Below are 14,793 nucleotides of genomic sequence, written 5' to 3'. Positions count from 1 at the left end.
GGGGTTCGGGGTCCCCATGCACTGCACCCCTTCCACTGGCAGGAGTAACTCTCACTCAGCATGTACAACAGGAAGTTTATTAGGCAACAGATGCCCAGTTTCTCACAGAAGCGTCAGTACAGCAGTCAGAGACAGTCATTCCAACCCATCCTGTGGAGAGGAGCCCGAGGGGTGCCCCTCGGGGGTGTAGCTTTCCCCCTCCTCAGGCTGGCTGCCTTCCAGCTCCCTTTCCCCCTCGCCTCTAACTGCCGCCCCCCCCCCATTCAAAATCAGCTCGGCTCCACCCTCCTCTTTGTTCAGGGCTGAGGTGTTACCTGCCAACCTAGGTTATAGCCCCAGGGTCATCCTTAGCCACTGGGAGCTGCTCTGCTTGTCTCACACACCCAGCCTGAGTCTCTCACATGCACTCCCCCAACTCCATCACACACATATAATAAATAGCAATGCTATAGGTGATCGTGCAACATTTTATATATCAGTGGTTCCCACCTTTTCAGTAATATGGCACACTTCAATGAAAATTCCATCGCACACCCACTTTTTTTCAGCTGAATCGATTACTTATGTCATTCACGTACATTTACTATGATTATGGTCTTACTAGAGAAGTTTGCAACATAGTAATGCATACAACAAGCTAAACGAGGATCAGATAGAATGTTGACGAATCGAGTAGCTGGTGATATGGTCATTTACTGGTTGGGGAGGAGGTGAGTCCAGAGAGCAGGCTCTCCTTCCTACCAGTCCTTTGGAACAAGGACATGACATCTAAGGTGCATCCCAGCTTCAACAGGCTCCCTCCCTCCCTCTCCTCATGCCCACAGGCTCAGGCCAGAAAGCAGCATCTCAGCTGTCTCCCAGCACAAACATGCTCCTGTGGGGTTCGCATTTCCCCTTGCCATACTTCTGCAAAGAGGCGTGGTGAGGGGAAATGAAATTTAACAGAACACTTGGACAGTTCTTACAGCACAGTGTGCCATGGCACACTTGTTGAAAACCACTGAATCAGCCAGCCTTCTTCACGGGTTGATGTCAAAAAAAGCTAATGAGAAATTCAAGTGGTAGCCTAGAAGGAAACCGAATTGATTTAGTTATGCTTTGATATTCAAGTCACAGCTATTAAGCTAGAAGTATTTAAAACTGGTATTAAAAACAGCAATAACTGTCATTTTACTAGTCTGTATCTGGGAATGGTGCTGGTCTCTCCTTTTCAACGATGCTAGTACTTCATTATGCTAGTACTTCAGAATGGACTTTCTGTTAAAAGTGGATTAAGATACATAAAAATGCAGATTTATTGGTAGCTTTAATTAAAAAAAAAAAAAAAAAAAAAAAAAAAAAAATCACAGAATCTCTGAAATGTAGGGCTGGGGACCAGAAGTTCATCCAGTCCATCTCCCAAACTGAAGCAAGATTAAATATGCCTATGCCACCCCTGGCAGGTATTTGTCTAATCTATTCTTAAAAACCTCCAAAGGCAAATATTCCATCTCCTTAAATAACCTTCTTTACAAAGATTTTCTTCGTCTCCAACCTAAATCTCTTTTGCAGCAAACCAGGAGAATTAGTGCCATCCACAACCACCGGGGAGAGGGGACAGAACCAAACACCCTCTTTGCATTCAAACCTATTTTAAGGTATATTCTTTTTATAAGCATAAAATTTTGTTTTAAATATATATGCTTTGAAAGAGGTTCAACAAACTTCTCTTTAGTTAACCTTGCACTAGAATAAAAATTCTTTAATAGCACAACACTATTTGGGAAGCTGCATTTGTCCAGTACTGTATTTCAAAGGTGTTTTTTCTAGAAGCATATATAACAAGGTATTGGTTATATACTGGACTAATCCATCACCACTCAGGAAAAGAACCATTAATTTGCATATTTATATAATCTAGATGTCCTTTTTCTTAAAGTGTATTTGATTATTGACTGACTTTCTACTTCAAAGAAAGTAGTTTGTATGCTTGCAAAAGTTCTAGATAAGATACCTCTCATACACAAGAGAGACATAGCTTGCTTACTATTAATATAAAAAAACTTCTGTTAAATCAGTCATGTCAGTGTAAGTAAACTGTAACATTTCCACATTCAGGTTAGTTGCCACAAATTACCTGCTTCAGAATTATGAATCCAATAAAGACATAGTGTCTAGTCCAGTTTACTATTAAGTGTGAACACTGACAGCTGAAGATTAATTTTTTTTAATTTCCTCAAGTATAAAAGGAAAGGAAAAAACACAAAAGCAAAACATTCCCACCCCAAACATCAACCCACGTTTTTATATCTAAGGTTGTATCCACACTAGAAGATTTATGCAGCATTGCTCTGGTCCTTCAGGTAAGTGCCTTGAGCAGCGAGGGACTATGCTGACAGGCTTGCTGCTCCATGGCTCCCTGAGGCTCTGCTCTCAGGGACCACTCTTACTTGCTGCCCCTCTCTTCCCCATGGTCATGCTGGAGTATAGCTGTCTCTGTTATCAGAGCCCTCCCTTCCCATGTAATGAAAACAAAAACACACACACAAGCACACACATTCCATGTGCATCCCACTGTCCAGACACAAACTAACCCTTAACTTGCTTTAAATTGAAAGACAAAGCTGCATGCCAAATTTGGGGGTCCTAACTCTTACTGTTTAGAAGGGACCCTTGAACAGAAAAGGCTCAGACAGGTACACATACTCTCTCAAACATATAGCAGGTTATTTACATCACTTGGGGTTGTGAAAAAATCCTCCTCCCTGACTGACATAAGAGACACTGAGCTGAGCACTGGCATTGTAAGGGGGAAGCTCTCCCACCCATACAGCTTCTGCATCTTATAGGGGCTGGAGTAATTAAGCCAATAGGAGAGCCCTCTTCCACTGGGTTGGGGCAGCTACATTACAAAAGGTGCAGTTGCAAGCTATTTAAGCTCCATAGCCTAAAAGTCACTGTCTTGAGAACTGTTCCCATTTGACCACAAGCATACTTGCTTATTTCAGAAAGACAACCGATTCAGATATCTAAACCATACAGATGGGGTTTAATACGACAGTATTGAAAAGGATTAAGGGGAAAACCACAGAAATAGGAAAGCTGGTTACCACACACAATTAAAAATGATTCAAAGGTTAAAGCTGCATCAGCTCTTCTATCTTCATGCACAGCACAGCTAACAACTAAAAGCTTCTTATGAAATTTGAATGTTAACTTGATATACGGAACAGGGCTTTGGACCCCAAAGTTCATCATTAGGTATCAGAACCCTGGCCAGTGTAGGTCAGCACAACTCCTTTTACCTCAGTGCTGTAATACCAGCTGATAAGCTGATCTCCTGTGTACAATCACATTTTTCCATAAATCTTAGAATCATCTATTAACATATTACATATAGCTATAAAATGTCATACTGGTATGGATTCTTTCCCCTTTATTAGAGGCATGATATATATGCATATTGTTCTAGAATTGCCACACGATATCCAAGAGGGAGAGGACATGCAGTAAAAGCAGCAGTATTAATAAACTGAAACCAAATAATCTGATCCAGTCCATGGGTGGAACAGTGCACTTGCATATGCACATGCATATATAGTTTCTTTTTTTGAGCATTTTTTCACACCACACTCTTAGATTACCATTACTCCAATGCTACAGCTTGAAGAGTATCAATATAAACACTAATGAAAAGTGAAATGTATCACATTCATGTCAACAGCCGCTACTAGAAGACTGGATCTTTCAGGACAACATGCCAGTTGGATGATTTAATATTATCTCTGAACAAAATTATTGTTGAAAATTTTGGACATTTAAAAGCTACCGAAGTACCAACTGCCTGAGAAAGTAATTCCTTCCCAGCATATTACATACTTTTTCATACAGCTGTAAACTCAAGGGCTATGTCTACATTAGAGGGTTTTGTAGACAAAACACTCAGGGCACGTACACACACAATGCATTTTATCTACAGAAACAGACAAAAAAAATCATGAATATGTTCTGGGGGCAGGGGCGTCCCTTTTGTTGATGGTGCAGGTCAAAGAGATTGACCCGCTTTTATGTGTAGATGCAATCTGTTGACAGAAGTTTTGTTGGAACATCTCTTCTGACAGGAACTTCTGTACACAGATACTTCTAGTATAGACATAGCCAAGTTGTTTTTCCGTCCTTGACAGCTGACTCCCATTAAAACAGGAGTAGCTTTTACAGGTTTATGCATGCAACCACTTTCATTACTGTAATTCTTTCCCATTGCCACTACTTTATAGCTCTTTTAATAAATGCCTTTTTACTATTACTATTACTGTTACTATTTATTTTACACAGTACATTATGTTCACGTATCAAAGCTATTTGATCAAGACACTTAATAAAGGTATTATCTGTTGATTTTTATGGCCTCTCTGAGCATTTCTGAAATGAGCATGTACGAGGTCTGGGATTCTGAGGGGTGCTAGAAATTACTGTAGTCTGTTTCTAGCAAGTGAACTCCCAAAATGCACTTGGAGTTGCACTTAACTTGCATTAATGCAAACTAAGCACAACTCAAAGCTGCTCCGTGGCTGCCTGCCTGGCCAGCTTCCCCAGCTGGGAAAAAGCTGTGCCTGGTGGGGAGCTGGGAAACAGGTGGCAGCCTGGCTCTTGGTTCCCACCAACAGAGGGGATCTGGGAGTCAGGCTGCTGCCTTGTCCCTGGCTCCCCTCCAGTCGCTGGTGCCCTCGTCAGTTTCCTGGCTCCCTTGCCTTGTGTGGAAGATTTGACTTACGCAGGGGGTTGTGAGAACTCAATCCCCAGGTAAGCTTGGGGTCTACTGTAAGTGGAAGCCTCTATCATGAGAACTACAAGGCTCACCTATGAAACTGTCCTTGCAAAACAAATTTTTTCCAATCTACAAGTGCAAGGTATTCAAGGTATCTTGTGCAAACCCTTATGTTATGCAATCTATTTAGACCCTTCAATTCCAGGCTACTTTTGCTAGGAAGACAGCTTTTTTCCTGGATATATTTAAGAGTAACTGAAAAGCCCCTCTCAAAATGGTGAGCCAGAAAATGACACAAACAAAAGCACTTAAAATGTCAATCATCCCACATTTTAGGGACATCATCCTTTGAGAGAGTTCCCTAAAACTTAACACTTACATACTTAAAATTTAATACAGAGACTTTAATACCTAAGTTAAGGGGAAAATAGCATTTTTAAAACACCTAACTCAATTTTCTGATTGAGATTGTCAGGACAACTCCTTCGTATCCCTATGTGAGAGAAACAGTAGGGTAGAAACCCCTAACAATTTCTGTATATACGCAGGTACTAATTATACACAGAATGAGGATCTTGTCTTCACAACTCTGAAAACCTTAGTTTTTAGGTGTTTCATCTCTTTTACTGCTTGAAACTTTTCAGCAATTATATATGCACAATATAGTGGGACTTTACATTGCATTAGGCTCATAACATACATTGCTATTATGAATACTTTTAGAATTGTGATTATGGAAAAATAATTAAGGATAAAATTTCCCAAAACATTAATTACTTCAGAATTTAAAATCTCAATGACTTTCAATAAACTTGGAATCCTGATTAAATAATATTTTTTAGTCAATTTCACTCGAGGCCTCAATTTTCCAATTAGATTAGAAGACTGCTTTTGCAGCAACATCATTCAAATTATCGCAAGAAAGGCAGTTGCAGCATTATGGTTTATGAAAACTAACATGATCTTAAGTGTCTTTTCATGAATACGTAACACAGGGAGAATTACATGAAAGGGTGTAGTAAGAGAAAGTAAATAAAGGAATCTTAAATATATCACTGACATGAAAATAAATGCACGTAGACGTATTCTATTTAATAAAAACATTGAAATCACAAATTCAAATTGAATAAACCTCTCTCTTACAATAGTAACAGAGACAAAGCCGTGCTAGTCTATATACTATGAAAACAAAAAAGCAGTCCAGCAGCACTTTAAAGACAGGGAATCCACATAGAGTTCTTCTTCTTTTGGTGTTGGGGCGGGGCGGGAGAGGGGGTTGAGAGAGTCAGATTGTTGTTCATAGGTGTGTTGGAAGAATTGTTTTAGATGGAGGCAGCGAAAGAAAGCACCAACGTCACCACAAAATTGTACTAAGTTTGTGGAGGAAGTGGGGCAGAAGGAAATACCCCACAATGAGAGACTCTTTTGCTGGGCTAGTTGGTAGCTGGAAAGGTTAACAATATTGTTAGTTGAGGTGTCGTTGTTGTAGTTGTAGTATCCTGAGGTCACACCACTGGTCATTACCTACAGACCCCAACTCAAACCACTGCAACACATTATTAAAGACCTACAACCTATCCTTAATCAGGATGCCACGCTCCAGAAGGCCCTAGGTGACAGGCCTGTTCTCTCCTACAGACAACCTCCCAACCTTATGAGGATTCTCACCAACAATCACAGTCTATACCACAGGAACACCAGTCCTGGAACTTTTCCTTGCAACAAAGCCCGTTGCCAGCTTTGTCCATGTATCTATTCTGGAGATACCATCACTGGGCCTCACCAGGTTATTCACAGAATCACGGGCACATTCTCATGTTCCTCAACTAACATCATATATGCCATCATGTGCCAACAATGCCCACTTACTTTGTATATTGGACAGACTTCAAACTCTCTTAGACAAAGAATTAATGGGCACAAAACAGACATAACACTCCTGATCCACAAACCGGTCAGCTAGCATTTTAACGGAGTGGACCATTCCGTTAGTGACCTGAAGGTCTGCGTCTTACTGAGGAGACATTTTCACAACAGATTGGAAGGAGAGGCTGCTGAACTCTATTTTATGTTCAAATTCAACACATTAACACGTGGTTTGAACAGGGATGGGAATTTTTTAGGTCATTATAGGGGCTCTTTTGCATACTTGGCTTAATCTAATTCTTGACTTCCCTCACCTTCTGCCCCTCTACTCTCTGATTTGCTCACCTTGATAATATTTTCTGATTTGTCAACCTTGATTACTATTTTTGATTCTCTATCCCTTAAATATTGAGTCTGTTCTGGTATGGCTATGATCTGAAGAAGTGGGACTGTCCCAAGAAAGCTCATCACCTAACAACTTATTTTGTTAGTCTTTAAAGTGCTACTGGACTGCTTTTTTGTTTTCTCTCTTACAAATAAGTATGCTGGCCAAATTAGAAGAGTAATTTATAACTTATGAAGTGCAATGCTTTAAATAGTTCTCCTTATGTAAATCATGACATAAGAGGATTATTGTAAATGTGAGACAAATTACACAAGTGAGGAAAAAGGAAAACCCAAATACAATTTTCTAAAGAAAGGTTTTGTACACACCTCAATAAAAAGATAGCTTGTAAATATAAAGTTAGCTTTATGGGGAATTTCTATGAATATTTAATGAAAGCTTCCTTTAAAATCTGACATTTTAGCACTGTAAATCATAAAAGTTTTAAAAAGCTTGGATCACTTTAAGGGCCTAGCATTTAAAGATCAATTCAGAAATGTCCTTTTCCAAATTAAACTTTTAGATTAGCGTTTTAGAATGTTAACAGTATATGACAGTCATCAACAACATACAGTATGTTTGCCATTATGAACCCCTAGTACAGTACTTCAAATTTGCAACAGGGCAGATCTAATTTACAAACACAAATTGCAATTCTTCATTATTTTAACTAGGACACTAAAAAGGTATTTCTGTTTGCATCTGCCATAGGAAGTTATCTGAGGAAATAAATCTCTCACAAAACCTTTCACCCCTGACTCTCTGCCTCTTACCACTCCAGCAGCTGGGGAAGAGTTAGTATGCACCTTTTAAAAGAAAGAAAGAAAGAAAAAGCTCTTTAAAAGACAACTTTAGTAAGAACAACTGGGTTACCCTCCAGAGTTTGCTGAGACAGCTGTCTTACCATCTAGGTAAAATCCAGTCTTAACCAAGAAGGACAGCTCTGATGGTTATGGTAACGGTAACGATTTTGATTATTAAAGACAGATTTAGCACAGCATTCCTTAATTTGTTTTAATATGCAACAAAATTTCCAAGCAAAAGAAGTCCTTTAAGCTAACTGAAGATCTGCTAGCCTCTGGACTACATATACTGCACAAACACAGAATTCTTCCTGAGTCCACAACACAAGTATTAGACCAAAGCTCATTTTAAAACCCAAAACCATTAAAACATTTATAAGCGACTCACCTGTCCATAACTAATCATAAAGAGAAGCTTTACACTTAGAGATTCCTTGTTCTTATTTACGATCTCACAGTGGGAGCCTAACAAAGCATAAATGAAATTACTTGGCCCCCTTGTGGCAGGACCCAGTATGATTTTTAAAGTTATTTAAGTTTGGTGCAGCCCTCTTTAAGGTATGTAAGGTGCATACAGAGCACGGCTCTCCTATACTTATGTGACAATAAATTCTATAAAATAAAAGACATCTCCTACATTAAAAACTCTAAATGGAGGAGAACAAGCTAGGGAGGCAAGGAAATGAAACCACTGTGCTAAAGTGGAAAAAAAAGATTTTTTTTGTTATTGAGTACTGAGACATTGCATAGGTACACGGAACTAATACGATCACAACCTTATTATGAACTTCAGTGCTTTCCTAAGAAATTCTACTTCTCTATAAACACACCATTACTCACCCACCTATATGGCTGATATTATAGCTATGAGAAAAGTTACTTCAGGGGAGGCAATTTCAGAGGGTCAGAACATCAAAGTGCATTAAATAAAATCTCTGAAGCCTGGGGAAAGACCATTGGGAGAAAACCCTAACTTGAAATGAAGGAACAAAACCACTTTTTAGTAACCTGAAAACTAAGGAGATGTGAGGCAGACCCTACAGAAATTCTTCTAATCAGACATCTGAAAACCCTTGGCAATGAACTTTATGATTCTCAGGAAGATTAGCTATTCTAGAATCCAAGTTGAAGAAATTTCAATAGGACATGGATTCTTTTTGTTCTTTGATCAGCAGCTATGCCCGGTACAGAAAAAGCAGACTAATGTGGATACTTTTATTCAAAAGAATAGGCCAGTCTTTCAAGAACCTTATATCACAAAATAGACTATGAGGATTAGGACTCCCAGGTAGAAATGCAATATTAGCCCTCAGATGTACCAATTCTATAAGTGAAGAGAGCACGTGCACCAACTCCAGGTCTCAGGGAGTTCCTAAATCATGCATTTGTTGTTCTACTGCTACCAATATGGAAATGGATCTGATGTCTTGCTGCTTATTTCAGCACTTTCCCAGAATAGGGGAACTGTGAGAAACCATAGGATGGGAAGAGAGGCACAATTTAACTAAAAACGTCACTTTATGGAAAAGCTATTTTGGAGAAAGATCACTCATTTCAGAGTTAATCAATGTAGCTCTACTGACTTCGGTTGAAGTATGCTAAATTTACACTAGTTTAGGATCTAGCCTTTTATTTTTCTGGACTCCACTTTCCTGACTGGATTTCCTCATTATTTAGCTGTCAACCCGGATGCCCTGGAACAGGAGTGGCGAACTGAAAGTAATTCTTGACTTAAACAGAATTATTTGGAAAGGCTTTACTCTTGGACTTCACTTGGATATGATTCTGGAATCATATTATCTGTCCTAGCACAGGACTTTTTTTCCTCCCCATAAGAAGTAGGGATACCTTCACTTGTGAAAGTTGCAGTATACTGGACTGTAGTGACAGCTCCCTATACAAACCCTTCTCCCTGTGAAGAAGCTACAAAGAATTAAACCAATGATGCTATGTGCATTAATACAGTAAATACAATAAATTAATATAATAACTGCAAAGTAAAAAAAACAAAAAAAAAGGCTCTCCTGATTATTTTCAATAAACGGTGAAGGTCTAAAAGCCCAAAAATAAACTCATATCTAAATAGCAAACAGTACATTAACTCAAAATGTTGGAGAACTCCCTTTAGCGTTCCCCTCCCCCCACCCCAAGAGAGAAGGTTCAGGAGAAAAAGTCAGGAAGACAGTGGTACAAACACACAAGGAAAGTGTGAGGAAACAGAATATGAAAAAAGTTTGTGAATGTCCTAGAGCAAAGAAATCATTGTGTGTACACTGTTCTTAAAATAGGGGTTACAAAAAGTATGAGTTGATGTTATTTATTAAGGACCATCTTGTATTGTGGCTCTTGAATTATTGAGATCTTTACTGAATTGGAACAAGTGGCTACAAGGCATGCCAGCACTTCAAAGTTTGACATTTTAAAGTTGCCACAGGGGAGAATTAGCCTAATGAAGTGCTGCATAAGCACTGCAGCACTTCAGTAGTAATCTGATTAGCACTTCAGTAGTAAGCTGATTGGCATGCCCCTCCTCTTTGAAGGGTGCAAGTGTGGACATAGCCCTAGAGGGCCATATTCACCATGGCTGATGCTATGCACAAACAATCCCAAGCAGATGCGAGATGAATGGGAAGGTAGGCTTAAAACTTTGAGTAGCAAAGGGAGTGATCCTAGCAACTTAAGTTACACTCTCTGTAGTAATTACGCTAACAATGGAACCTCTGTTTTATCAGAGGTGCTGCCATTGCAGCCTTTGGGGGTCTCCCCACCCCCCCAGCCACACACACACCTTGAGCCAGTTGAGGAGAAAGAAAAGGATTTGGGATTACATATTCAGAGAAATCATGTAAACTAGTACTGCATGTGACCTAGCAGATGGATACCACTGACAGCCCGAAGGAGAGCAGAGAATATAAAAGGCAGGCAAGTGCCAGCAAGAAAAGGAGAAGCACACACATTAGGATATAATAGGACTAATCAGGCACCAAAACACATGTTGCAGACTCTGATAGACCTGCAAGTTCAACAATTATGTTCTTATCTTCCTCTTCACCCCACTGAAAACTTGCTTAGCATTTCACATGGCATCAAGAGCCAACGCATTAATCCTACCACTCCACTCTGGGGGATATTAAAAACAACCACAATTTCACAAACTTTGACCCATAAAAGCCACAGCAAGCATTTGAGTAGCTGAAATGGACTTGAATGTTCTTTTCCCCTTCAAAAGTTCTGTTTTGTAAGTTGTAAATGTTATAAAATTGCACTTTTTGCTCTAATTGTAACAGAATAAATTCCCATATTTGGATTATAATTAATTTTATTAGTTCACATATGCAGCATCACTTAGTAGTTTTGAAAGCCAACAATTACCTGTATCACACAACCCACAGGATCATTCACAAACAAAATTAAGAGGTATGAAAAATGGGCTACACATTCAAGAATATAAATCAGCACATAATTTCCACCAGACTACAAAAGAGCAGGGCATAGTAGAACACAAACGGAGGCTTAAACTTAAAATGGTTCTCAAAGCCACCGCGCTGCACAATTCCACAATGAACTCTCAGAAGGCCTGATATCAGACTCCTCAAATTCAGCACATAGCCACTCCACCGCTGCCCTCCACCATGGCTGGGACTTCCCCCTCTTCCCCTCTGCCTCATATATATTATGCAGGACACAGCAGACAGCTGTAACCACTGAAATTTTTTTTCTCACTGTGGTCCAATCTTGTGAATTAATTGCACCAACACAAAAACAACCAAAAAACATTCCAGCTCTCATTCTGCATCCACATAGCCAGTTGTTAATGCCATGGGTGAAAAAAAATCTGTGCTCCAGAGCATCCCTAAATTACTTTTTGGCAAAAAGACCCTCTTCAGTGTGGCAATCCCCAGAGTACACTCTCAGTATGGCAACATTCCTCAGATTCGGCGCTTTCAGGGATTTACCTTAGAGCTCTCAGCATCCCCACTGCACACAATCTATCCCACAATAGGTTCACGGGAACAGGACACGTGGAAAAGCTTTATGCACTCAAAAGGGATCGTGCACCCCTGACATCTGCAGTGGCTCTCAGCCAGTGTTGTAAAAAAAGAAGAATTTGTTGATTGTCCGGAACACAGCAAAAGCAAATTCTGTGCTAGCATACAATCCTCATAATCTGATATTTTGTTCTATAAAACTGTATTTCCAGTAGAAAAAAGTTTCAGTAATACAGTGCTGTAGGCATGTTGCTAGCCTTAGTTTTCCTAAGTCTCGAAAAAGAGCATGTATAATAAGTCTAATTTTCCCTCTGATACGTGCATATTTTATCAGTGGTAGTGACACATTAACAGGATACTAGGCACAATAATTCAGGGAAAATTAAAGTTTCAACTATATAGTCTTTTAAAGTGAATACAACCTTAAACGTAAACACTAAAGTCAGAATTTAATACTGACGTCAGTTTTTAAAAAGGTAGTATCTCATCTTTAATGAGACATAATTGCCTGTGAGCTCAGAAACACACTACTGGTCTACTGCTATGACAACCAGTTTTTTTGTTTTTTTGAAATATACTGTCAAATTTGGCCCATAATATTGAAAAAGATGTTTTCATAAAAGCTAAAAACCAGTACAAATATTTACAGAAGTTTTAAATCCAATAAATACAACTGATTTAAAAACTAAATCTCCTCCGGTGTTTGAAAGGCAGACATTAAAAGCAATACAACCCTAAAAGCAAAATAGATTACGAATGATGAAAATGTGACTTACTGGGTGCACAGCAACAAGGCACATAAGTATTGAAACAACTTACAGCAGGCCCCCGACATATGTAGAGGTTGCATTCTTGCACAACCCCTCATAATTCAAATTTTACGTAACTTGAGGGAGCCAGGAAACTGTTGCACTGGTCAGTTTCCCATCTCCTGTGAGTGGGGGAGAACTGGCACATGTCTCCAGCCTGCCCTCCATGTACACAGTATTGCTGTGCTGGTCAGTTTCCCAGCTCCCCTGAGCAGCAGGCAGCCGGGAGCCAGGTGCCAGCTCCCACCACTCAGAGTTGCATTAATCTGAAATACGTACAGCTTGAGTGCAGGTACCTCAGGGTTCTCCTGAATTTCTCCTTCTTCCTATACTTAATAATCCATACATTATTAGTAACATAAGCAAAGAGATTTGTTTACAAGAGAAGACCCTGGTCCTATCATCTCAAATTTACTCATGAGTAATCCCATCAACTTGAAAGAAACTATTCAAACAAGTGAATTTAAGCATATGAGGTCTGGTCTATGCTAGGAATTGATGGCGGTATAAATGCATTGCTCTGGAGTGTGGAAAATTTGCATCCCAAAGCAAGTTATATCAACCTATCTCCTGGCATGGACAGCACTATGCTGACTAGCAGGCTTGTCCCATGGACAAAGTTACCACTCCTTGGCAAGGTTCTGAAGTACTTCTAACAGGAGAAGCCAGATCATCTGCAGAGGCAGCATCTTCAAATGCTAGAACAGCCTCATTGAAACATTTTAAGGGCAAATAAGCCACAAATAAATTGCAGGGTCCTCGCCTAGTCTATTAAGAAACCAAGGTCTTATGTGTAATTTTTATTTCTTTGTAACAAAATCTTCATGTCAGGAACCTTGCCCTCCAACCTGAAAACAGGTAAGTACATGCTGTCTTTACGCAAAGGAGTAGCTATAAAAAGTTCATGGCCTGCATGAGCTTAAGTTTCAAAATTATTTCGCTTACGACCAAGTAGGTTAAAATATAACCAGTCACTGATGACCATCACCAACTGCCATTTGCTTCCTACACATGAGAAGCAGAACTCTTTCTCTAAGCCTGTGAGCCAGTCACCCTCAGTGGGCACAGGGGTGCTCTGTATCAGAGAGGTAGCTGTGTTAGTCTGTATCTTCAAGTAGCCCTGTGGCACCTTATAGACTAACAGATATTTTGGAGCAAAAGCTTTCATGGGCAAAGACCCGCTCTGTCATGCATCTAATCAAGCAGGTCTTTGCCCACAAAGATACAGACTAACACGGATACCTCTCTGATACTAGACTCCAAAGAGAAACTGCAGAGCTGCGATTTATTTGCAAATGTGACACCATCAACCAAGGATTGAACAGAGACTGGGAGTGGCTTGCCAATTACAAAAGCGGTTTCTCCTCTCTTGATGCGTCTGATGAAGCGGGTCTTTGCCCACGAAAGCTTATGCTCCAAAATATGTGGGAGTCTCTAAGGGGTGCTCTGGTCGCACCGCGCTTGGCGAGGGCCCAGGATCCAGACACGTGCCGCCCGCCGGGCCCCAGCACTCCCGCGGCCCCCCCACCTAGGAACGGCTCCTCGCCAACGGTCTTCCCAACGACCACCAACCGCCCCACGGCTCGCCAGTGAGGCGCCCCACTGTGCTGCACCCTGCCCGGCCCGGCCCGGCCCTGCCGCTCACCCGGCACAGGCTGTCCTGGAAGACGCGCGGGTCCACGTTGCAGGCGATGGTGGCTGTGGGCAGGTCCCGCAGTGCCACCGCCTCCATCTCGCAGTCGATGAAGCTCCAGTCCGACTCGGCCTCCACCACCACCACCACCTCCTCCTCCTCCTCCTCCTCCTCCTCCTCCCGGAGCTGCAGTTGCCCCGAGCTGCCGGCAGCCCCGCTCTCCATAGGCCGGACGCGGAGCCCCTATCCCGGCCGGGCCGGGCCGGGCCGGGCAGTGCTAGGTCGCTCCTCCTAAAGCGGCGCCGCCTCTGCCCGCGGCCCGGCGGTTAACCACTTCCCCGCCACGCAGGCAGTGCGAGCCAGCCGGAGCCAATCAGACGCCGCGGCCTCCACCTCAACAGGTGACCCGCCCATCCGCGTGAGCCTAGGCCGCCATCTTGGATGAGGGCAGCCGCCCTCACCTTCCCACTCCCACCCCCCTAGCCCCGCCGCGGGGTCCCGGCGCCGGAGCGGGGCTCGCGCCAGGCTCGCGTAGCTGCGCGGGTTGGCTCTGTCCGGCTT

The 14,793-nt window shown here is 41.5% G+C and overlaps 1 protein-coding gene across 1 annotated transcript in view; it reads right to left on the bottom strand.

Annotated features, from left to right (window-relative positions):
• RCAN1 (regulator of calcineurin 1) overlaps positions 1–14,370 on the bottom strand; it is a 60,769-nt gene extending 46,399 nt beyond the window's left edge. The window contains exon 1 of the mRNA XM_074996433.1: positions 14,245–14,370. Within this exon, the coding sequence (XP_074852534.1) occupies positions 14,245–14,331 (87 nt within the window). The 5' untranslated portion in view covers positions 14,332–14,370. The remainder of the gene's footprint in view (positions 1–14,244) is intronic.
• Between the last annotated feature and the right edge of the window lie 423 nt (positions 14,371–14,793).

This window comes from Carettochelys insculpta, chromosome 1, assembly GCF_033958435.1.
Source record: "Carettochelys insculpta isolate YL-2023 chromosome 1, ASM3395843v1, whole genome shotgun sequence".
Classification (NCBI taxonomy): Eukaryota; Metazoa; Chordata; order Testudines; family Carettochelyidae; genus Carettochelys; species Carettochelys insculpta.
This window is presented reverse-complemented; position numbering and strand designations above follow the sequence as displayed.